The 26,695-nt window shown below is 33.1% G+C and overlaps 2 protein-coding genes across 3 annotated transcripts; one reads left to right on the forward strand and one right to left on the reverse strand.

The window, feature by feature from the left end:
* Positions 1-11,537: 11,537 nt before the first annotated feature.
* Positions 11,538-14,924, forward strand: LOC111391463 (urease accessory protein D). Of its 2 annotated transcripts, XM_023016687.1 has the most exons (8): positions 11,542-11,757; positions 11,851-11,916; positions 12,016-12,090; positions 12,198-12,242; positions 12,669-12,902; positions 13,424-13,506; positions 13,675-13,843; positions 14,637-14,924. In XM_023016687.1, exons 1-8 carry the CDS (start codon positions 11,659-11,661, stop codon positions 14,748-14,750), a joined length of 885 nt encoding a protein of 294 aa, XP_022872455.1. In that variant the 5' UTR covers positions 11,542-11,658; the 3' UTR covers positions 14,751-14,924. The 2 variants fall into 2 exon arrangements, with proteins under 2 accessions (XP_022872456.1, XP_022872455.1); XM_023016688.1 differs by lacking the exon at positions 13,675-13,843 and having other exon boundaries at positions 11,538-11,757; positions 14,637-14,719.
* Positions 14,925-15,069: 145 nt separating this feature from the next.
* Positions 15,070-22,174, reverse strand: LOC111391462 (UDP-N-acetylglucosamine diphosphorylase 1-like). Its single transcript, XM_023016686.1, has 15 exons — positions 21,965-22,174; positions 21,694-21,748; positions 21,469-21,620; positions 20,446-20,485; positions 20,170-20,262; positions 19,982-20,094; positions 19,815-19,889; positions 18,894-18,933; positions 18,706-18,788; positions 18,540-18,617; positions 17,606-17,749; positions 16,850-16,917; positions 16,533-16,647; positions 16,292-16,448; positions 15,070-15,491 (listed from the first exon to the last, which is right to left on the reverse strand). The coding sequence occupies exons 1-15, from the start codon at positions 22,112-22,114 to the stop codon at positions 15,394-15,396; spliced, it is 1,461 nt and encodes a 486-aa protein (XP_022872454.1). The 5' UTR covers positions 22,115-22,174; the 3' UTR covers positions 15,070-15,393.
* Positions 22,175-26,695: the final 4,521 nt, after the last annotated feature.

Here is a 26,695-nt window from a genome sequence, read left to right on the forward strand (position 1 = left end):
GTATCAATTGACTTGGAAAATGCTCCATCTCTATGGTCTCTTCCTTTTCTTGTCTCTTCAATTAGTCAAACATGTCCAAAAATAATTAAAAACTCGTAGGCTCATAAAATAACAAGAATAAAACTAACCATTCAACACATCCACATGGTCAAATTCATAATCATCTACTAATAAAATATTCATCATATAAATGCTTTACTATATAATATCTAATATTATATGCATGTATATTTCAAGTTTCGAGCAATTAAGGCCGTCTAAACTTATTTAAATTGATTAGAAACTTATGAACATGTATATGCTTATTGAGATTTTCTCACCCTTGTGTTTTTCCCCTTTCAGGTAACTAAGTATTAGAAAGATTGAAGTCTAGAATTTATCCCCTTGAGTGTATTCAACAAAAGATAAATTTTAGTTAAGTTGAACCCATCATTCAACAATATCTAATATATCATAGTGTCAAACATGTTCATAATAGACTAATCTTAAGTGTAATAAACAAGCTAAGATCGATTGAAAACTCTAATTGTTCATTATAATAATGGAAGGCGAATATAAATATGAGTTAATATTACAAGGAATTTTGCATGCAAAGGTCTCATCGTATATAAAGGAATTTTGCATGCAAATGGATCTATGTTAATCAATTGATTTAATTATAAAGTTTATTTAATTAAAATCAAATTTTAGTTAAATACCGAATTAGAGTCCAACTCCAATTTCACAATTATAGGGTGAAACTATTTAATTAAAATCAAATATCAAATAAGAGTCCACTCTAATTTCAAGATTTAGGACGAACATATTTAATTAAAATCAAATTTTAATTAAATACCAAATTAGAGTCCAACTCTAATTTCAAAAAAAATAAAAAATAGGGCAATATAATTTAATTAAAATCAAATTCTAATTAAATATCAAATTAGAGTCCATTTCAAGATTTTTGGGTGAGTTCTATTTAATTAAAATCAAATTTATTTAAATGCAAGAGCGGAGCTCTACCAACTGAGTTATATCCCCCCGAGCCAAGTGGAGCAGGCATGGAAAGGGTGGATAATTAGTTAGAGCAGTGGGTGCTGTAGCAAAACTGATTGCAAAAGAGGAGAAATTGGCCACATTAAAATTACCTTCTGGGTATATACCGATTCGATCCGAGCTCTCTTATTGAATTGCTCATTCAATGAGCATTCTCAATATTATGCCTTGACGAGGACTCAAACCTCCACGCTCTTTAGCACGAGATTTTGAGTCTCGCGTCCTGCGAAAAGGAAAACGAATTTCACGCTCTTTCTTTCGGGAAGGGAGGATTAGGGAAATCCTCTTGATTGCAGCTTTCTCCTAACCTCCGGGAAAAACATGAAAAAAAAAATGGCTTGCCTAATTAGAGTCCAATTCTAATTCCAAAATTATGGGGAGAAACTTATTTAATTAAAATCAAATTTTTTAAATAATAAATTTGGAGTCCAACTCTAATTAATTGAACTAACATTTTAGTTTAGGATAAAACTCCTAAATAAAATAAAATAAAATATAATTTAAGTTAAAACCCTTTTCAAATTTAAATTCAAAACTATTTCAAAATTACAATCTAACCCCTTCTATTAAAACTATTGACGGACCCTTTCAATTTTAGAAATTGCAAAATAGGCCATCCTTTTTGAAAATCACAAAATGACCATTACTACTTAGTTGCAGGTCGGGCTCGTAATTATAATAATTGTAACAGAAGCCCTCGCTTCCAACCTCTCACCCTTTTTTGAAACCCTAGGAGACCTTCGTTCCCCTTTTCTTCTTACGACGTCGACTATGGCATGATGGAGTGTGCCATCACATATGACATCAACGGTGCCTCGAGCCGATAGCAACAACGGCGTTGCTGCAACATAGCTCGATGCTTCTTTTATTCTACAATGACAGCAATCGTTCGCTGTTGATTAAAGAGGGCGTGGATGTTGCTGTGATGTGTAGCGGCATCCAATGCCTCTTTAGGGTGCTAGTCGCGCTTTTGCAGTCGGTGATGGCTCTTCCCGTAAGTCACCATCGTCTGCTTCTACCTTTTGATCCAATTTTTGACCCAAAAATTAATTTTCTTTCCAAAAATAGATTTTTGAAGATGAAATTAATTTTCTAAATTGCTAGATTTAAGAATGGGATGAATAATCAAATTGTTCTAAGATGCAAAAAAAAGTCTAACAAACACAAAAAATAGGCTCTAATAACATTATTTGAAATTTACTTAATCATGCACAGCGAAAAATAAAATAATTTTCAATTCTCACCACTGATGTACTTTTTATTTAGATAGATACTGTGATAAAATGTTATACCTTTGATGAATTATGCAAACTCATTAGCTTTTCTTGAACTCGAATAATCACGATCTGCAATCCATAGCTGTCCAATTGTCCAGCTTCCAATAGAAATCCACACAGGGAACAAAATTGAGAGAACTAGGATTTTTTGCTTTTCATATGCGGGCAAGAATATGAATTATATTCTCTTCAGTTTTTCAATCCATAACAGCCTATTAATATAAGTCCAAATGGGCTTGGCTAGTCTCTTAAATTGAATTCGATCTAATATTTAATTAATCTAATTAATTAAATCTGGTTCATGAATTAACAAATCCAATTAATTAATTCGTGCTCATTAATACGCAACCCAATTAATTATTATCCAACACTTGTTAATTAATTAATTGATGAATTTCATTTTTCTAGTTCTCCTTTAGTATGTGATCCATTAGGTTCCCAATCACGATACCAAACGACGTGAATTATTATTTTGATCTATCAAAATCGATAAATTAAAATACCCATTATAATTTATCACTAATTCACATCCGTTGTTCCAGATTGATATCTAACAATATGTTAGGGCAATACATGTGACAAGAAATACCACCTGGTATGATAAAATTAAACTTGTTTGTTTGTGTGAATATAATCGATCAATTACGAGATATGGAAGTCTGTCAATCTTAACTATTGATTATATCTTTCATTCCACTATTAAGTCAATATAAGTTGAAATTCCTTTTCGATTCATGAATACACCTTGGCCAAGGATTTCATTATCAACTTAATTGAATAAAATGTAGATCATAATCTCTTACTATGAGTGACTGCTCCTTTATTAATCATTCACAACTTTCATATAATTTTTGAAATACTCAAATGATGCCGTATTAATAGCCCTTGATAGAGCAACATCCAATGTCATCAAAGTACGATTATCCTCATATAAGGCACTTTGACGTCCTCGAGTCGGAGGACCAATTCCACTACCAAAAGAGATTAATCACTGAAATTCAGATAGTTATCTTTGTTAAATCTTCCAGTGGGTCGCGCCAATGTTTTGTTCTATAACAAAATATCCACGTGTTCATTTAAGTGTACCGCACTTTAGTTGGTGAGATCAACTACTTACTTCACAAGTAAAAAAATGCCACATGTGATGGTCTATCAATAATAATGATAAATGTATCTCATTATTACTTACGACTACGAATGATTTAAGATTCAATCATATATAGTTTGTATCTCACAATCACAACTCTTTGTGATTAACAAATTGCTAAGATTTGATTATTTAATTAATTGAATATTAATTATTAATTAAATAATAGATCTGTCATAAAATTAAATCAATTATATATTAAAAATTCTTATGTATCAGACTTAGAGCATAACACTAACATATACTCTAAAGGGCAAATGGAAGATTATTAGTTTGATGCCCTTTGAGTAAGATTTTGTAAACGACATTATGAATTAATATACGATGATCAACATAATTTAAAGCATCATGATCATATAGGATGATGGTTTGAGTATAGTGAGACACAATTTGTGAACTGATCAAAATATATCGTTCACGATGGATATATAAAGTTGGACACGATGGATATATAAAGTTGGACAATTTATGTTGATAAGATTGCATTATTTTAATTGAAATTTGTCTAGATTTGGGAATAAGAATAATGATGTATTTTGGTATTCATTGAACAAGATCATGTAGATGACTCATTTGTGATCACTCGAAATGAGATTCTACTCGATCATTGAACAAGCCATCTAAATCTTGAGCAAGTAATGTACCCCCGATTACAAGTCAAGTTCGTTGAGGTACCAATAAGTGAAGTCTTAGTTGGAAGATTAATCTCGATACTTTTGGAATCGAGGTGAAAAAGTTGGAGATCATATACTTGCAATAATGGAATCCGTTAATCATCACGATGAGACAATCGTCGCTCTAAGGCATTCTCCATAGGCATTTAAACTTGAGCTCAATAGCCTGACGATGGGATTGTTGGACTCTATGGTGTAATTTGTTCATAACGGATTTACTTTATGAAAATGAGACTTCGATGACTATACATGTTGAAAGGGCAAAATGGTCATTTTGCCAGTTTCAACATGTATAGCCATCGAAGTGGAATTGACTTGTGGAATGATGATCAGATGATATTGCTGTTGGATCATAATTTGCTTCCATAATTATCAATCTCAAGAGAGTAATTTTGACTCTTTGGAAGAGTATGCATTTTAATTGGTCAAGAGTTGGTCCAATTAGAAATATCTATTGGAACTTGGGTCTTGTGAGTCCAGATAGGCCCCTTTCTTGGACCTAATATAGGTCTGAGACTTAAATGGCCTACTTCAATAAAAACGAAGGAAAATTGTGCAATTATTAAATCCTAATTGAGTATTATAAATAGGATAATGCTACTTGTATATAATTTTTTGTACATTAAGATATTCATACACTCACATAAAGTGGGGCTCACTCGAATAAAATATTCAAGCGAGCCCCACGCCATTTGAGTGTAGGATACTTTGATATACAAAAAATTATGTACACCAAGCAAAGCCTTTATAATATATGTCTTTTATGAGAACGTTTATCAAGATTGGGGTTAGCCACATTCTCTCATTTTTCTTAAAATGTGAGACTCCTAAAGTAGATAACAAGGAAAAAGATCTACGGGAGGAGGCTTTGTCTAGAAAGGTGGAAGGCCATCAAAAGCTCTTCTAAGATTATAGTCTCATCCTCATGTGTGAAGATTTAAAAATAAAATTCAATAACCTCAAAGGAGATCAAATTTATAATCTATTTGGATTTAGTCTTCAAAGGAAAAGTCAATTTCCTATTGTAATTAAATCTAAAAACCAATAGCTATTAATATTGATATATGATTGTTTGTAAGGGGTGAAAGAAAATCTAAAAATCCAGAAGAGAATGAGAACTTGAGTTTGATAAATGGATTTGAAGAATGATTCTTTTATTTTTATTATTATTTGTTTATTTCATATTGAATCTTTACCTATGCATGTTAAAAAATTTAGATATTTTTTAAGATTTCCTCAGAAAAAAAAATTCTCAAGTTAATGAGCCATATTCAAGAAATGTAACCAAATTCAGGGTTTAATTTGAGCACGGTATGTATTATTGGAAAAAAAATGAATGAAATTGTAACAATAATTCATAGGTTTCAATAACTACCAATTCAAATGGAAAAATTAATTAGGGCATTGAAACCCCTTCCCATCCTAGTGGTACATAAGAAGGTGTTCTCCTCTTATTTTACACACCAAACTTTTAGAGCTCTTCCCCCTCTCTAAATTTGTCTCTTAACTCTCTATTTTCAATAATCTTATTCTTAGTAGTTTAAATAATTTTAGTTCTAACTCAGTTATAGAAATGTGAGCATTCTCAATTCTCCTAAAGTAGTGACGATGTACTAGTCAACTACATTCCACATCTGTATATTGGGATACAAACGTCATTAGTCATTTTGCACCACAGTGGGAGCGAATATATTTTAAAGAAACTATGTGCAACATAGACCTTGGTTCGTTTCAATACCGCCACTTTATAAACAACGATATTTCCCCTATTTTATTATTTTTACGTTAGTTGCAATGTTTCAACCCATTATTTTTATTTATATAACTCCAACATTATTTCTAATTTCATTTTGTATTTTTCCTAACATCTTAAAACATATTATTATCAAAGGATAAATGAGATGCTAGATTTCGAAAACTGTGTGTGTGTGTGTGTGTGTGTGTGTGTGTATAAATATATATATTATTGTGAAAATAATATTTTTCCCACAAAATTTATAAAATCTTGAAAACTAGAATTTACAATATAGAGAAGTTCTATCTAGGAGACTAGATTTTACGTGGGACCATTTGTGACCCTTCCAATCAACTTGGGAACTGAATATTTTCAAATGAGGCCACACTTGTTGAGGCTAGACTTAGACCCTATAGTCTTCTTTGAAAATTATTTATAGAGTGCTATTCGGTTATTGGGGAAAAAAGTTAATTTTTATCATTTTTGAAACTAAGAATATTTTTTTATTTGGAAAATTATCATATTTTCATTATTGAGAAAACAACATTTTCAAACGATTTTGGAAACACAGCATTTTCAAGTGAAAAAATAGCATATTTTTGTAATTGTAAAAATATCATAATTTTTAAAATTTTTTGAAAAATAGAATAATTTTCTATTTTTGAAATTAACGCATTTTATTTGGTATTTCAGAAAAAAATGGCAAGTAAAATTGTTGTTATTGATACGACCAATACTGTGGTCTGTGGACCTAGTCTTGTTATAAATTTCCAATGATACCACCATCTATTACTCATGGAGAGAAATTGAAGAAGTTCTATGGATTGAATTTGAAGAGGTGACAGCAAAAGATGTTATTTTATTTGACCACCCTTGGCCTTGCAAAGTTCTTGAGCAAGGATCCTCCAAAGTTGAAGTGGGATGAGACTGATAGCCAAGTCATCATTGCAATAGATGCTCAATAGAATTCTGAATAATTGTGTCAAAATTATGTCATGAATGGGCTCACTGATTCTTTATACAATGTATATATTGCAAAGAAGTCGGCAAAGGAGCTTTGGGAGTCTTTTGATTGGAAGTACCAAATTAAGGATGCTAGCCCTAAGAAATTTGTGGTAGGCCGCTTCCTAAATTTTAAGATGGTCAACTTCAAAACTGTAATTAGTCAATTTCAAGAGCTCTTAGTGATCTTACATGAGATCTATGCTGAGGGGATGCTACTGAGTGAATCTTTTCAAATGGCTGCTATTATTGAGAAGCTGCCCTATGGATAGAAAGACTATCTTAAGCATAAACAAAATGAGATGAATGTTGAAATTTTGATCGTTGGACTTCGCATTGAGGAAGACAACAAAGGATGTGATAAGCGAGTGGTATACCAACATGAGGTCAAGGCCAACGTTGTGGAGAACGGTCAAAGCTACAAGGCAAAGAAGAAGCATAAGCTGGGACCTAAAGATTGAATCTCGAAGAAGAAGAAGAAGAAAATAAGGGAAGTGCTTCAATTGCAACGAATCACAATCAAATGACTATAGGCTGCCTAAGAAAAGCGTAAATAAATAAGTAAATATGGTTGATGACATTGTCCCTGGTGCTTCTAATATTAGCTTATCAATTGTGATATCTGAAGTGAATCTAGACGACTCCAACTCAATAAAATGGCGGATTGACATTGGTGCAACCTGATATGTATGCTCTAATAAAGGATTGTTCATTTTAATTGATGAAATTGAATAAGGAGAAAGCTCTTCATGAAAACTTTTGCTACTTTTGAGATTAAGGCCAAAGGCCGGTGATCCTGAAAATGAACTCTAGGAAAGAGTTGACTCTAAATAACGTCCTATATGTGCTGAAAATTTGGAAGAACCTAGTCTCTGGTTCGCTATTTAGCAAGCATGGTTTTTACAAAATTGTTTTATCCTATTTCTTCTACTTATTTGCTTGAATCGTCTAATATATGGTATGGTAGATTAAGACATATTAAATATGATACCTTGAGAATGTTAATTAACTTGAATCACATACCTACATTCCGAATTGATTCAAAACACGAGTGTAAAACTTGTGTAGAGGCAAAGTTGACAAGGTCATCTTTTAAAAATATTAAAAAACACTGAACCCCTTGATTTAATTTACAGTGATATATGTAATTTAAAATTGATACAAATAAGAGAAGGTTACTTTTGTTGATGATAGTACAAAATATTGTTATGTGTATCTATTTAAAAGCAAAGATGAAGCTATAGAGAAATTTGTTCGCTATAAAAATGAAGTTGAGAATCAAATCAACAAGAAAATTAAGGAGCTAAGAAGTAACCGAGGTGGTGAGTATGAATCACCATTTGGAGAGTTTTGTGCTCAAACTGTTATAGTCCTTGCAACTTAGACACCTTAATCCCTTCACTTAAATAATGTTTCTGAGCAGAAGAATCGTACATTGAAAAAGATAATAAAAGCAATGTTATTAAGTTCGGGATTGCCTCAAAGTATATAGAGAGAAGCTATTTTGTTAACAAATGAAAGATAAGACTCCTTATGAATTATGGAAAGGAATGAAGTCTTTCTATAGATCTTATGAACGTGTGGATGTCTTGCTAAAGCGGTTGTACCCACACTAAAGAAGGTGAAAACTAGTCTAAAACTAGTTGGCTATATTTTCATCAGCTATGCATATAATAGAAGTGCATATAGGTTCCTTAAGCATGAGCCCAAAATTTCAGACATACATAAGGACATGATAATGGAATTAAGAAATGCATTATTTTTTACACATGTATTTTCTTGTAAGTCTAAAGAAGGATCAAGTTTGTCAAAACAAGTTTGTCAAAACGAACATTTGAGACTATTAATGAAAATAGTTAGGATCAAGAACACAAAGGAAATGAAGAGATTCAAAACGAACCCAGATGTAGTAAAAGAGCAAGGATGGAAAAATCTTTTATGTCTAGATTTTTTGACCTATCCACTTTAAAATGAACGTCAAACTTTTAAAGAGGCAATAAGCTCTATTGAATGACCTTTATGAAAAGAGGCCATTAAAAATGAAATCCCATACTATAAAATCACACTTGGAAGCTAGTGGATCTTCTCCCCGAGTGTAAACTTTTAAGATCTAGGTGGATTCTTAAGATGATGAGAGCAGATGGATCAATTAATAAATATAAGGGGAGACTAGTAATTAAAAGTTATAGACAAAAAGAATGTCTAGACTATTTTGATATCTATTCTCCTATGACGAGAATAAATTCCATAACAATGGTACTAGAAATTGTTGCCATGCACATCTTAAAGTATATCAAATGGAAGTGAAAACAGGCTTTGTGAATAGAGATTTGGATGAAAAAATTATATGGAACAACCTATGAGTTTTACTGCATTTAGACAAGAAAAGAAAGTCAGTAAACTCTTGAAATATCTGTATGATTTAAAACAAGTACCAAAATAATGGTATGAAAAATTTGATAGTGATATATGATGGAAAGTGGATTTAAAATCAACGAATGCATTATCTCAAAGACAATGAGAATGGATATATTATTGTGTCTATATAGTGATGACATGCTTATTGTAGGTAGCAATGATATGATGATCAAATTTACTAAAGATACGTTAAATTCAAGATTTGACATGAAAGATATGAGACTGATAGATGTTATCTTATGAATAAAGATCTCTACAACTTATTTGAGCTTATCTTATATCAGTTACATTATGTTGAAAATATTCTTAAATTTTTTTATAAAGATGACATTGTGTTCCCATAACACCAATAGACATAAAGTGGACATCTATCTAAATATAAAAGAGAGTACTTGACCTAACATAACCTATATAGTAAGCAAGTAAACTAAGTAGATATACGAGTAATTCTGGAACTGATCATTGACAGGCAATTGTGCGATTACTGAGGTACTTATGACAAACTCATAAATATGGACGACACCATACAAAATATGCAGCTGTCCTAGAAAGATACAATGATGCAAATTTGGGTATCTGACATAAAAGATTAAAGTCTACTAGTTGATATGTGTCCACACTGGGAGGTGAAGCTATATCTTGAAAATCCTCGAAATAGACTGTTATAGCAAAATCCACAATGGATTCTGAATTGATCGTACTATATAAATGTACAGAAGAAGCATAATGGCTACACCATTTTTAGAGGACATTTCAAGGTTGTTAAAGCTTGTACCTACAATATGCATATGTTATGATAGTCAAACTGCAATTAGCAAGGCACAGAGCAACATATGTAATGATAAGTCAAGACATATTCGTTGAAGACATAATATCATTAGACAACTAATCTCTACTGGAATCATCTCCATTGAGTATGTAAGGTTAAAGAACAATATTATGGATCCGGTAACCAAAATGGTTAAATAGAGAATTAGTTAAGAAATTGTCGAGGGGACTGTGACTAAAACCCATGGGAAAATAGATCGACACAGTGGCAACCTAGTTGACTAGAGATTTAAAGATCTAGGATCAAAGGGACAACCTAATTGTAAAGATCATGCTAATCAATGTGGGAATTCATCCCAGTGCATTTCCATGATGAAAATAGTGTTACCTTGAGGAATAAAGGATAAGATTAAACTTTTAATGATCATTATATGTCGGAATATCCAAACGGAGTAATGCAAGGTTGCTTTTAACTAAGAGATCACCTATGTAAAAAAGAAGTGGGCCGCTTTAAGAGAGAATTACAAGGGCTTAATTTCTTAGAAACTCTCACAGAACTAAGGGGATGTTCATGGGAAAAATGAACACAACTATGAGATTTGGATTGTGTCCGGAAGAAGCGTGTATGGAGCGTGTCATTGTTTACAGAAATAGCTGAATAGTTCAAGGACGTGAAGTCTATTAATTAGCTAGTAAAGTGAACATACTTACACAGTGAAAAGTTTAAAGGATAACACCTACATATTCTATGCAGGTTTCGACTATTGAATTCTATCACCATATATGCCAGTCATTATTGTTAATTTTATTTATGTGAAGAATTGTTGGAGAAAATTGAATGAAATTGTAATTCATTGGTTTCAATAACCACCAATTCAATTGGAAAAATTAGCCAAGGATTTGAAATCCCTTCTCAGCCTAATACTATATAATAAGGTGTTCTTTTCCTTTTTCCACACACCAAAATTTGAAAGCTCTCTTCTCTCTAAATTTATTTCTTAACTCTTTGCTTTCAAGAGTATTATTCTTAGTAGCTTAGATAATTTTAATTCTAATTTGGTGATAGAAGTGTAAGCATTCTCAATTTGCCTAAAGTAGTGATAAGGTGCTAATCAACTACTTTCAACTGTTGTATCCTAAGAGACAAGTGACGCTCTTACACTAAAATGGGGGACGAATCTATTTTAAGGAAACTATATGAAACACAGGCATCGATTCCTTTTAATACTGTCGCTACATTAACAACCATATTCTCTCTATCTTATTTTCCCTATTTATATAACTCCAATAGTATTTCTAATTTGATTTTATATCTTTTCTAACATGGATTTGAGAGGATGGTCAAGATTTGGTGGGGTGTGGTGTTTCTTGTTTTTTATACTCTCTTTTTAACTGTCAAACAAATATTTTTTTGTTTGGTAGGAACCATGTTTAAAAGTTGGAAGACCCAAGTGTCATAAATGATAAGTTGAGAACGTAAATGTCCAAGAGCAACTGGGTACTTTAGGTGAAATTTGAAGAAAATTAAACAATAGTACCAAACATATCCTATATCACCGGCTGCCGGCACCGTACATCACCGCCGCCTTTCCACGAAGGAAGATGGAAACAGGGAAGGTGGTGGTAGAGAAAATAGGAGGGAAGTCAACGGTGATACGCTGCTTTTCAAAGTACCCCCTCAAAATAATCATTCCCAACAAGGTAAATTTCCAAATTCTGATCCATTATTGGAATTTACTTGGGTCATTGTTCGTCTGTCTTGAGTTCTGATTTCATGGTGGCTTTCATTTCCAGGTGGGTTCCTCCCAGACTGATGCTGTTTGGATTTACACAATCACCTATGGCGGAGGCATTGTCTCTGTATGTAATCTCCCTCTCTTCCTCTCTCTATGTAACTGTATCTTCTCTCTCAGGGATTCAAATTCTCAATGTTTCATGCATTGTTTCTCTTGAATGTAGGGTGACTCCATATCATGTTATATTTCAGTTGGAGAAAGTTGCACTGCAGTTTTGACCACCCAATCTTCTACCAAGGTCAACTATTTTGTGGCATTTGATTCACGGGTTGTAATTTAATTTAGAGATATATGTTCATGTGAGAGTATTTGGGTAACTGAAATTTTTATTGCTTGAATATGTAGGTTTACAAATCTGTAGGATCCAAGTGTTCTGAACAAATATTGGAGGTAAATGACTGCTTTCATAGTTCTGAGATTAATATTTGTAATATGCGTGTTAGTATCTTGAATAGGAAACAATGAATGGTGGATAAGTAGGTTGCACTTATAGCTCTATTAGAACGTGTGGTTAAATTAGCGCAGCAGGTTACTGAGAGTGAATTTTTCGGGGAAATTCATGTATTTTTTTTTTTATTTAAATTTTAGATAATGTGTCATTTTGAATTTTCTGCATCAATTATGATCACATAGACATGCTGACGAGTCTAAACCAGATTTTACTTACAAATGAATTCAAGAGTTTTATCTACTGGTCCTAGCGGTTTGGTTTTAAGATCGATGAGCTTCTAAGTGATAATCTTTTAATTTTCTATATTGTCATTTTTCATTCATTTACAATTATATTGATGGTGGCGAGCCTTTGCCATGCAGTAGGCTACAGTTGGACGCGATGCACTTTTAGTCATCATTCCAGATCCAGTGACTTGCTTTTCTACGGCAAAGTATTCTCAAATGCAAATCTTCAAAGTTTTCCATGAGTCAAGCTTACTTATTGTTGATTGGATAACTAGTGGTCGTCATGAGAGAGGAGAAAAATGGGATTTTTCTTTATATAAGAGCACTAATCGCATCTTCTTAGAAGGCAATGAGCCTTTATTTCTTGACACGGTACTTTCCTGTTTGGGCCTTCATATATCATTCATTGTATGTTATTAATCTTGTGTTAAATTTCGGGAATCACAAATAAATGTGTTATTACCCATATTGAGGTTTGGAAAGCATGAAAAGATTAGACTTGACATATGTTATTATATTAAGAGTATGATTTACACCATAGCTATGACTTAAAAGTATGTGTTCTTAAGAGTTCAAGTTTCTTAACAATACCTCAACATAATCATATGCATGTTTTCCTCAATAAATCCTTTGATTTACAATATATTACTGATCTAAATGATTTCAATTTTATCTGGTTCTTTTCAGTTTGCATCAGTCAGTTTCTGTAAACACCTTTTCCTTCTTCTTTCTATATTCACTTATGGTTTACTCTCTGAACAGTTTTCTGGATGCAGATAAAGATGGGTGTAATTGAAGTTTAAAATCTGAATATTAAGAAATTTAGTTTGAGTGTCGTGCATCTGGTTATAATTCTAGTGTTATTTTCTCAAGTGATTCTAATTTTGACTCAGATATTGCTGGAGGAAGGAAGTCAAGGCAGTATCTCTGAGCGCCTGCAGGATTATCAAGTAATTGCCATGATAGTACTTTGGGGGTAAGTGATTATTTTATCATCCTGTACTTTAACTCCTCACCTTGGACTACAGCTGAATGTTATTTCAATTTTCGTAATTTCTTTGATCATTAAGAATGACACTGACTCAAAAGAAAAGGAGACTGACTTGGATTCTGTATAATCTTGTAATAAATTACATGGTTCTAGGCCTAAGTTGAAGCTTATTCAAAATCAAATCCAGGAAGATGTGAAGAAAATGATGTCTGAGCAATTCCGCATTCCTTCGATTAACTCAGGGCATTTTGCAAAAGCACATAGTGATCATTGCTTGTCCAAACCAAATTTTATTGCTTCTTGCAGCGTTTTTGGCCCGAAGGTGCATATCTCTCTGTCACATCTTAGTTGTATTGTAACCTTGTAACAAATTATTAGTATGCAATTGTAGTATATCTTTATGTGCTGAACATGTTTTCTATGAGCTTATTAATGCATTGTGTGTTAAAAGAGCAACTTAAGGAAGTTTTGCTTGGTTTCACATTTGTATTTAGTCATTTGGAGAAAATGTTCTTTTCGTTCTTTATATTTTAAGTAGAGTCTTAGGTCTAAAATTATATTTTCATTACCTAACGAGTATAGGCAATGGCTCCATCGCGCTGGTTAGCTCATTTCACAAGGTCCTGCTCCCAAAGATCCTACCTCACTTATAGAGCCATGTCACTCGAGTGATGTTTTCCAAGATGCAGTTCGGCAGTACCGTTTGACCTTTTAAGTGCAGTAACTCAGATTCAATACATACACACATCACTAGAATTGCCTCATATATCCTGATTTTTCCTTAATTTGGTCCATTGATAGTTCTCTGGTTGTGCTGTTCTTTGTTTAATCTTTCCATTAAGACTTGTAATAATAACTAGGCACATTGATGTCAGTATACTATGATATATTGAGACAACATATATCATAGTATTCTTAATTGCTGAAATAACATTTTTCAAGAAAATTCATTTAAGTTCTTCGAAGTCAGCTTTTTAGGTTTCTTGGATTTCTTTTGCGAGACTTCCCATTATTGCAGGTCCTATAGTCCAAGTGAATATCCATTCCTATTTTTTACAATTAAGAAGTATTCTTAATTGCTGAGTTGGGTTCTAATGACTATTCATCATGTGCAGGGGATAGGCGTAGTCGTTCGAATAGCATCCATGACAACTGAATCAGTCTACAAATTTCTGCAACATCAATTGGCTAGCATGGAACCAGTTCTTGGAGTTTCACCATATTTCTGAACAAAAATTGGGGGAATGAAGAATATTTATCATCTTAATATTCCTCTGTGGGTTCATATTTGTATAATGCTGGTCAAAAGCACTGTAGCGGAGTTGTAGTTGATATTCAATTGGAAACCTACTGTTCCTGTGCAGATTTTCAGATATTCTGGTACCTGTTTCTTTGACACCCAATTTTGTCAACGTGGCGAGGAGACAATAGCTTTAGTTCTCCAACTTATTTTCTTGGCGAAATGAGTAAAGAATAATACTAATTGTATTTAATGAAGTTACATAATAATTTACATACAGATAATAAGTCAAAAGGAGATTGGAAGAATTTCTCATCACATCAGATGTATGTAAACCTTTATATAAACCATTATGTACATGTAACATGATAGCTGTATAAAATTTGTGGATTCTCCCAATTTGTAGCATATTTTATAATGAAAGTGAAATGGAGATCATTAGCTAAGGAAACAAAGAACAGGTTTTGACATCTTATCATGAAGATCAGAAAAAACCAAATTTTCTTTCCCATTCACCAGAAGAAAAATCGCGATGCTATATCAGGGCCAACATGGGCCACGTTTGTGTGACGAGCCTGTCGAGTAAAAGAAGCAGGCTTAAATCTTGTTCATAATCTGTTAATGAAATATAACTAAAATGAGATTTCACAGGGTGCATGAAATGTTCTTCCACGACAAATGGCCTCTAGATTTTCCCCCGTATATGAACAAAGTGGTGAAACTTCCACACCTGATTCAACAAGCCAAAAACACCATTGAATAAGAAAACAAGACTTCAAATTACATATACTAATATGCTAAGAAAAGGACGCTTGTTCCTCCCTACTCCATGCAGGGAGGAGGTTAAGGGGGTCTGGGTGGGATTAGTGGTGTCAAACTGGACGGGCCATGACCGCTCAATAAAAGTGGACAGTGGAATGGTCCACTTGGGTTTAAATGATCGGACATGATAGTTAACCATCGGATTAATATTATAAAATGATAAAAGAAACATTGAATTTGAATATTAAAAGGCTGATTGACATCTTGTCCATCGACAAAGAAGGCTGACAGCCATTAAATAAAGAATTATTTCAATGGATCAGTCCGGGCGACACATTTTTGGGCTGGTTTAGGCCTGGCCCACGAACCATCAAGGGCCTGTCCTTCAACAGGGACCAGGCCGTGCCGGTTGGTTATGAGCCTGTTTGAGAGTGATTTTTTCCCTCAAAAAATTGATTTTTTAATCGTTATTTCACTATTTCAGTCTTCATATTTGACCTTTTCTCTCACAGGTGAACTTCACTTTTCTCTAACGCTAAAAAAATCAATTCTCAAAATCACTCCCAAACAGACTCTATATGTGAAGATGCCATGACAACTTGTATTATTTGCATGAAGTTATTGCCTTCACACGATTACTGAGCCATGCATTGTATGTAAACAGGAAGCCCTGATTTCGGCTCCATTTTATGCAAAATGCATTTTTCTCTCCTTTTTTTGACCACATATTCTTTAAAAAACCACTATTCCAAACAAGGGCTAAATTACCTGTTGCATATAGGGGCACTGTATGTGTCAAGAAGCCACCAGCAGCAACCACCCAACGAGCATGGAGACGAAGAACAAGCAGGCGAGCACTTTCTGGCGTATCAAACTTTGCCCCATTAGCATTTTTCACTGGTGCAAATTCTTCTTCACGCAATACCTATATATTAGGAGAAGTACGTTCAAATTCCGATAAAATATTTACATATTTTTTCTATAGCGGTAGAAATATACTAGATGTTACCTCAAAAAGTGCAGTAGATGGTGCATAAGGAAATGCATCAAATATAAATTGTTCGAGTTTGTATCCTACTGTATGTCCATGTACTGAAGGAATTTTCTTTTCTGCTAGATGATAGCTGCACTCAAATTTTTCATCAATCAATCAGCAATTATAGAAGTCAAAGGCAGATGACAAATATCCAAAATTTGCCATTCTGAACTATAAATCTGTGTTCTAATAAATTATCAGATGCAAAACTGAAGTATCAGTAGAAGAGCATAATATTTATATCTCAAAAATGCATGCAGGCATGCGCATAGAGAGCGTGTGTTACTGACATGCTATCTTTCTCGAGACCATTTGCTACTTGGTTCAGAAAATCCAAAGTGAACATATGCAGGCAAACCTGAAATTCCAAAGCCAGAAAAATTTAGAAACAGATAACTCTACATTCAAAATTACGTTAACAGTAGCATTTCACTATCAACAAATTATGAAACTCAGTAACACTTATGCACAGATGAATTAAGAGGATATGTTGAAAATAGAAGCATAGGACAAAAATGGAGAAAATATGGAAATATAATCAGTAGAAAGTAGTTATTAAAACATTTAATATACAAAAAATAATTGACTTATGTAGCTTATTGAAATTATTTTAGAATTCTAGCTCTTCCAGAGTAATATCTCATAGATGGCTCCTCGCCCACCCCCCACCCCCAGAAGGAGGCCTTCTTCGCCTTCCACCTAAGCTTCGCAACTGGAAACTCCACTTCTTGTCCAACTTGCATGTGTTAAGTATGCTGCCAGCATTCATCCTCAGCCAAGATCAAACTCTTCAGATCTATTAAGGTATTAAAACATCAAAAGGTATCTCCATATAGCATCCCGTTAGTATGCTTTAAGAACTGATAATAGTTTCTTTGTTTGGTAACTGGTGAACATGAAAAGATTATAAAAACTTGGATATCTTAATTTTATTATTTGAAGTCGGCACATAAATTACAAGAAATCATCAGCAAGCAATTGGGCTCTGAACATACTGATCAACTCAAATTGATTGTAAGGATAAGGAAGGAGAGGAAGCACAATACATTACTCCAACAAAAGCGAAGGCGACCAGTTGCCTGGTTTATTTCACTGGCCAGTGATGGGTCCAATTCACTGTATTCAACAACAGAGAGTGGTCCACCTTTCCCTCGCCTTACAAAAACACCAACGTTCTCTTGTGGGTACGCCTACAATCCAGTAGATCAAGAATGATTAATGAACAATCATCCATGATTCAATAAAACTGAAAAACGTGACACATTTTTCAAAGATATAAATGCAGGTTGTCCAACTTTTCAAAGATATAAATGCAGGTTGTCCAACGCAACAGCATTTACTTGAATAAAACAAAAATTCAAGTATTTAGGTTAAAACAATTTAAGTTCACAGTTTCATTTGATGCTTCAAATATGTAATAGAAATAATCTAATTAGCACCAATGCTCATCTAATGAAAAGCATCGGAGACATGTAATGTTAATCACTGGTGCTTAACATATATATATATATATATATATATAGAAATGATCTAGTGAGTACCTATGCTCATCTTATGTTAAGTTCATTCTTAAAAGGACAAGGTTTTAAATAACACATTCTCAAATCTATGTCTTTTGCAATGGAAAATCGTAATTTTCTTAAAGATCCAAAGCATTTTTTCTAAAGTTTATATCTTTGAGATGCGATAATCATAACAAAAAACAATAGCCATATCAAGACAAGGGGTTGATAATCTTGCTTAATGAACAAACAGGAACTCTATTGCAATGCGAACTATTTCTAGGAAACATAATTCATGTTCTTTGTGAACTACAAATATAAAATAAATAAATAAATAATAAAAAAGGGCCTATTAAGTAACTTGCGAATAATCAAAACCAAACAGCTAGAATCGCTGCATTGCAATCTAATTTGACTGCTTTCCAAAATTCCAGGTGTAGTATTAAAGAAGAATAAAATATATAACAAACTTCTTCACCTTCCGGACAACTTTTGCTGCAGCATCCACGCCTTTATCAATGAAATAACCCAGGAAAGTTGGATCTGCAACACGGACCTGTTTACCAAACAACAATTCTGTGTGTTTCTAAATAGAATACATCTCCAAAAAACGAAGGAGAACAAAAAATGATGAAATAGCTTACCAAAGCGTTGTCAACTCCGTAGCAATCCAAGTATTTAATCCCTTTCATAGCCATATCTTCCAATAATTTCGAATATTTCAAAGCTGAAACCGATTTTGGGACCAATTAAACCACTTAATACTAACTGTGAAAGCAATACAACAATGACAAGAATCAACATGCAAGTTCTTGATGTTGATTAAGTATACCTGAGTAAACTCCTCCATTTCCATCAGGAGATTTAGCTACCTGGCTTTACGAATTAGATTCTCAATATATTTATAAAAATGTAACTCCAATAAAAAAAATAACAGGTAAAGAAGAAAAATAAAGGAAAGTTAAGAAACATAATATGTTGGCAACTTTATAAACTGAAATACGAACTGAAGTAAAGTTGAGAATTATAAAATCTAATTCTATTCCACCGAGAGCAATCAATTCAAAGAAAGAAAAATAAACGTTCAAGAACATGCAAGATTTATAGTTGTTCGTCTCAATATGAGACTATATATCCTCTACTGCCACCGCAATAATTCACTATAATAAAAATAAAAATAAAAAAGTTTACAAGATAAAATCGCACGCCTATCTTTTCTAGCCTCACTTTCTCTCTTTCTGAATATAATAATAAAGCCTAAGGACAACTCCTTAGTTATGAGTTGAGTTCGGGCAAAATTGAATTTTACAAGGACTTCAATTCCTTAATAGAATTTTACAAGACTACAAATTTCTAAATAGTCCTTAATGAAATTTTAGATCGTTGACCAACTCAACGAAATGGCAATAATTAGGATCGACAATAATTAACCTCCACAACTTAACAAGTAAAACTATTTCTATCTGATATCGCATGAATCTAGAAAAGATGCTGAACTATTTTAGGTTCTCTGTGCTAATCTTAGAGGTAAAAAAATAACTGCTCACCATTATTGTAAACATTTGATACATACTTGGATTTCAACATCACTGGACTTCAAGACTTGATTAGCTTCTCAGTTTTCTTAATAATATCCGAGTTCTGTATAAAATATAGTTACTGTGTGCACTAATATATCAACGTTAAATTTTTGGAGCTCTGAACATGCACATGATAGACCATCTTAGATTATGAAACTGAGAAAGAAACCTACTCTGTATGGAGTCTCCATTATGAATCTACCATCCTTTGATACACAAGGAATTGTACCCTGCTGGAAGAACGTGACCTGTTTCAAAATTGATTTTTAACTATGAGCCAAAGGAAAAGTGAGAGATAATATAAACAATGATTTGAAGAACGAAAAGAGTTAACTTTTACTTGATCAGCTTCAAGGCCGAAATATTTATGACTTTCAAAGAATTTGCGAGTTGGCTCATCAGTAAATGGGCTAGTCATTATGTACCAATGTATTGGTGTAAACCTTGTGGAACCTGCATATACCAGATTGATTAGGATAACAAGTCAAACCAATTGTGTTGGCACAGGATATAGAAGTCAATACTCACCCTCATTGACCGATTGAGATGCTAAACTTTGGACACGTAAAATTCTCTCCGCTTGAAGTTGGAAAAGCGATTTACTGGATGGAAGTCCAATGTCTGTAATGAGAATAAAGAGTTAACATAACTGAACACAATAAATTTGCGAGGGTTAAGAAATTGATATAAGTACACAGAACACATATGCAAGGTATTCTCACTAAGGCAAATACAACTGTTACAACATTGGATTCTAAACTCAGTACATTAATCTAATACTAAGTGAACTTTAACATTACTTACTGAAACATCCTTTTGGATCTGAACTTCCAAGGCGAGTACCCTGGAATCAAAACTCAAGGGATATACATTAAATCAGAAAATTAGTTGAATAAATTCAGGAGTACGACATGGACTGATGGGGAAAAACAAATAGCAGAATGTTTGTAAACGAACATTATGTTTCCTGAATTTTAAAACCTAACAAATTTAACTAACAGGTGCAGAAATCAAAGATTATCGGACTTCCATCCCTACAGATATTGAAGTGCATAATAAACTACCATGATAAGTTTGTACATTGGTAGTCCTAAAATCGGAAAAAAAAAATGTGTATTACGTGTATGGGTTCAGAAGAAGCATCTCATAGCTATTAGATGCATCGCGCAATTTCATGGCCCAGAAAAGCATGTCAAATTTCATATATGTGCCACAGCCACTGGCTAGATTAATGGGAAGAACATACTGACAGTCATGGTAGAACACGTATTTCTGGAATATGATACTGCTGGCTCCACAATGAACGCCTTTCTTAAGATTACATTGTAGGTGTAAAATTGGGTATAGATTGGTATTTTGAAAACCACTTTTGAATCCTCATTGACACCCCAATGGATATAAATCCAAATTCTGCTCGAATGGTAAGATCTAAATGCACTTTTTGCCTTTTGTGAATGAGGAAAAGAAAAAGATTTAAATTTACAACTTTTTTACTTTTTTTGCCGGAAAATGCAATTTGCATTTCCTTTGTATCTCTCCACTGGAGAGGTTTCCGGTCACTTTAAAGACATCTATTTTACACCTCCATCAGAGATGCTCATCTCTAGAAACTCAATCCAAATAAAGCACCATAGAGCGTACTTATATGTTCCTTTACACTACAAATAAAGACTTCTATGACTAATGCACGTGTTCTGAAAATGGACGTCTTATCAATCTATCCCAACAAGGCCTACTACTCCATATTCTTTGCAATATTTAGGAATGTCACTAAATGTTTTATTTTATTAAAAACTTCAATTCTGGGCAAGAAAATTTGAACAGTACCTGTCCCCCAGATAAAAGAAGAACACCCAACTTTCCATCAGAAATGGCCTTTAATCCCATCTTCCACCACCTCTCTCTTTCTTCCATTGAACGCTCCTCCACGGTCGACACATTGCTTTCCGGAACTGGCTCTACAGCTGCTGCCATAAGTCCTGAGAAGTTGAAAGGACATTTATGTTAACAAAGGGTATTATTTGCAAAGGTAAAATGCAGCAAGAGACGGACCTTGTGAGCTTAATGAACATCGAATGATCCGATCAATCCTCGAAAGATCTAAGCTCTGCATTAGATTATTGTTATACTAAAAATTAAAAATTAATCTGACAAATAGTTGTCAAATTCTAATTCTGAATTGAAGAAATAAACTTCTATCAAAAGTCATGCTTAAAAATCCATCAAAAAAACAGAACTTTTACTTTGCATAGTAAACATCACCGACACATGAACTCGAAATAGCTTCTATTTTAGTAGCAAATGAGTGATATAATTAATAGACCTCGATATCCTTGACGAGGAGGTCTCGTTCTTCTGGAGAGAGCTCGTCCCACAGGGCAAAGGCATCTTCTTGGCCGTAATCCTTGAGCCTCTCAATAAGCGCCTGTGGCGGAGGAGACAGCGCATTATTGTCCAACGTCGGCTCCCCCATCGAATATTTTTCCCTCTGTAGATCTTCTCTTGATCTTCTCGAGATCTATATGTAATTATGTGTGAGTATATACATAGAGAGAGAGAGAGAGAGAGAGAGAGAGAGAGAGAGAGAGAGATGGGGGGTGTTGTTTTTTTTTTTTTTTTTTTTTTTACAAGGTGTCCGGGCTTGCGTCCGACTAAATCCTTGTCTCTGAACCTCCGGGCCCTCAGCAGCTCAGGGAGGTAAATCGCAGGATGTGCCCTTGTTGGCTCCCAGATTCCCACAACTCATTTGGACTCTTTCCGCAAAGAGAGCTCTCCTCACTGGGCGTTTGTTCACACCAATAGCTTCCTCTCCATATGGCTCCCAGTGTTAACTCCAGGAATCGAACTCTCCACCCTTGCTTCCAGCGTCCCAGCGAAGTGATTGTTCCACCAATTCGGATGTGCCCTGGGGGACGAGATGGGGGGTGTTTTATGGTTACGGTTGGTGGTTAATTTGACAGGTCGATCCTTCAATGGGATAAATTTCATATACGGTCACTGAACTTTCAGAAAAATCTCGATTAGGTTATTAAACTTTAATTTATTGGTATCAAATTAGGTCCATAAACTTTGATTTAGTTTCAAATTTCACCAATTTGTCACATGCCATCTCCGAAATTGTCAAAAATTGTTTAATTGATACCCGCACTGCAATAATCTTTCAAGTAATTGCAAACATGGCAATTTACTACCATGTCATGTCATATAACTGTTAAAAATGAATTTTAATCATTTTTAATCTATAGAGATGGTGATAACTCTCCTTTCATAAAATGTGTTTATAGTAGGGATGGCGATGAGAGTAAGAAATCCCCGCTTAATAGAGTCCGCCTTGGCAGGGACGGGGAATGGGGCTCTTGTCTCGAAGAATTTGTTAAAAGAATAATTCCATAGTTACAGAGAATTATTGATAGAAATGATACATGTGTTGTGTTGGCAACATGACAGCATCTATATGGTGTAATTTTTGTGTTTGTTGTGTCAAAAATCAATGAAAATCGGCCAAGTGTTTCTCTATAAAAATTCTTTCAATTTTTTCTGTACTTATAGCAAAATTGTTTTTAAAATTATATATATATAATAGTAATTATTTTTATTAATAAAATAAAAATCTGTATTAATGAGTATAAACATTAAAGATTACAAATTCACTCCTTTACCCATTTAATATAAAGATTGTGTATCAAAGTCCAATATTCATTTTTATTGACTACTTTTAAAGCATACTTTGTTTAAAATCCTATATGAGATTCACTTTTCAAATTATTGAAGTGTGAGACTTTATTAGAGAGTATTATTTTTGTCCCACATCAAAAGAATATCATCCACATTAAAGGATGCAGATGCATTAATGATGTAATCATATTTTATGTTTTTAGTTTCTCAGTAATAATTGTTTATTTAATTATTTAATAATAGTACATAATATTTAACCCAAGGGATCCCCACTTTTTGAAAAAACTCTTTTTTTCAAAACTCATTTTCAACTACATATTCTCTCATAAAATAATTTTACACAAATAAATAAATAAAATTGCTTATTTTTTAATTACACATTCTCCAACAAAAATACTATTCCAAAATGTATTTTGACCCAAAAATGGGGGCACAAATAGGGGCTTAGTACAAAAAATAAAAAAAATAATGAAAAATAATATGTGGAGATAAATTGGGATTGAGGGTTTCTAGCGTTGTCCCCAACTAGCAGGGAGGGGGAATGGATCCTCGTCCCCAAATCCGCGCCATTAAATCCCTAATTTATAAGGTCTCACATAGCGTTAATTGCATAAACTCGATAATGGTATGGTTCTTGATTGAATATTTTTTGTAAGTTTAGATGATGACAAGTGACGAAATGTCACGACGTGATTACATTTGAAATATTACGAACTTCATTGACCTAATTGAGATAAATTAAAATTTACTAACCTAATCGAATCTTCTGTAGAAGTTCAGTGAGCAAGGATGAAATTTACCCTCAAGAGTCTGTTTGAAGAAGTTGAATACCCTAAATACCACTCAAAGTATGAATCAAAATGATGCCGTTTGAATATTGACATAAATGGAGAATTGTATATTTTGGCAAATCAAGAATAAGAGTTTCGCAAATTTTTATGTTATTCGGGAATAAGTATATTTGATAAAACAAGTTAGGAAATTATTATTTATCGCGCTCGTGGGTAACTATATACATGGATTAAAAAAATAAAAAATTGTACTAAACAATGTTCTATTTACTATAATGATTAATATTGTTGACATTTTAAAGATTTGAATTAAAACATTTTTGAAAAAAAAAAAAAAAAAAAGAAAGAGGGAAGGTCTTGATTCATGAGCAAAAGAAGTAAATATTCTATAGAAGGGGAAAAGAGAATACTTGCATGTTAAAAAAAGGGGGGAAAAGAGGTATAGTGCTAAACAATCCTAACGTATATAAAAGAGCGAAAATTTGCCTGGACACGTGTCGTAAATATGTGTCGTCCTGTACTTTTTTTTTTCTTTAGTTGATGTTGGCCTATTGCAAGCGTGAGGCATGTATTATTATTTCTCCATTTTTTCACTCAATTTATTATTCCTGTAATACTCTTCTTCTTCATCTTCCTTAACTTTCTTCTCTTTCCAAATCCAAAAATTAAATCGAATTGCAGTCTTAAATTCTACAGACTTCATCTGTTGGTTTATGTAAGTTAAGTGTCCTTTTTTTTTTTTTTTTTTTTTGGTGAATCCATTGAATCGAATTTTTGAAAAATTAAATTTAGTTGGATTTGAATGCAGGGCGAGTATGCATATATGTGGCGGGAGAAAACTCTGTGCACAATATTTGCACAAGCCGGAGATGGGAGATGAGTCTCTCCGATCTGTGCAGAGACGGTCTCCGTGCTCTAAATTTGATTTTTCAAAATTCGATTCGATGGATTCACACACAAAAAAAAAAAAAGGTAAGTGATTGCTTAACTTACATAAACCAATCAATGAAGCATGTAGAATTTAAGCTGCAGCGTGGAGACCGTTAATCGTTTGATTACCCGCAAGTGAACGAGATCGTGAGTAAATAATATAGTAGTGTCTAGAGTGTCGACTCCACAAGAACTATGTATTTGATCCAGTTAAAATTAATAATACTTTTAATTGAATAGCAAAATCAAGTTGTGACTGAATAATATTAAATTTGGCAACTAAATTGAAAGCAAAGTAAAAATTTATCCAATTCGCGAGAAGTATTGCTAAAATGTGGAATCCCCCTTACTAATCCATGTTTAGTTCGACAATTTAAATTGACAATTTGAAATCATGCTTGTTGGTCAATGTTCATATTTTAATTGAAAACCTCTCTCGATAGTTATCAAATATATTCCCCTCATGCAACCTTCCTATCCCTCGATGAAATATACGAACAGGATAAATGCATTAAACGAGTTAGAATATCTTATAAAAATCATATGAAGTATAGAGGTATATCTCAAGCCTCTATCGAATCTCACAATATTTATTATTTTGTGCTAATGATCCTATTATCTCTCTCGATAACAATAAAATCCACAAACAATTCAACTAGTAGCCAATTAATTAAAAAGCATGAAAACGATAATAAACATCCAAACAATTAAACAAATCAACTTCAATTAAATTATTCAAATTAAAAATTCATAACAAGTGTTCATCACATCCTAGCAAACTTGTAAAATTAGCCTAACATATTAAAATTACAAGAAATCATATATAAGTGGAAAGACATAACCCATATTTTTAATAAATTGTGAAGATGAAGATAAATCTTGAAATTTTGAATCTCTTTAATGGTTTTTTAATGAATCTCCACTTGCGCTCTCTCTTCTTTGTCCAATACCAAGTTTGAATCTTCACTTGATAAAATTTTTGCAAGTCCCCTTCAATTCTCTCACAAAAACAATGAATTCTTCTCCTTTGACAGCTACAGTGCAATAATCTTCCCAGTAATTGCAAACATGGCAATTTACTACCATGTCATGTCATATAACTATTAAAAATGAATTTTAATCATTTTTAATCTATAGAGATGGTGATAACTCTCCTTTCATAAAATGTGTTTATAGTAGGGATGGCGATGAGAGTGAGAGATCCCAACTTTATAGAGTCTGCCTTGGTAGGGACGGAGAATGGGACCCTTGTCTCGAAGAATTTTTTAAAAGAATGATTCCATAGTTACAGAGAATTATTGATAGAAATACAAATTCACTTCTTAACCCATTTAATATAAAGATTATCTACCAAAGTCCAATATTCACTTTTATGGACTACTTTTAAAGCATACCTTGCGTAAAATCCTAAATGACATTCACTTTTCAAATTATTGAAGTGTGAGATTTATTAAAGAGCATTATTTTTGTCCCACGTCAGGAATATCATCCACGTTAAAGGATGCAGATGCATAAATGATGTAATCATATTTTATGTTTTTAGTTTCTCACTTATAATTGTTTATTTAATTATTTAATAATATTATATAATATTTAGGCATTTACCCCCGGGGCCCACTTTTTTTTAAAAACCTTTTTTCTTTTTTTTTTTCAAATCT

Source organism: Olea europaea, unplaced genomic scaffold (genome assembly GCF_002742605.1).
Source record: "Olea europaea var. sylvestris unplaced genomic scaffold, O_europaea_v1 scaffold796, whole genome shotgun sequence".
In the NCBI taxonomy this organism is placed as follows: domain Eukaryota; kingdom Viridiplantae; phylum Streptophyta; class Magnoliopsida; order Lamiales; family Oleaceae; genus Olea; species Olea europaea.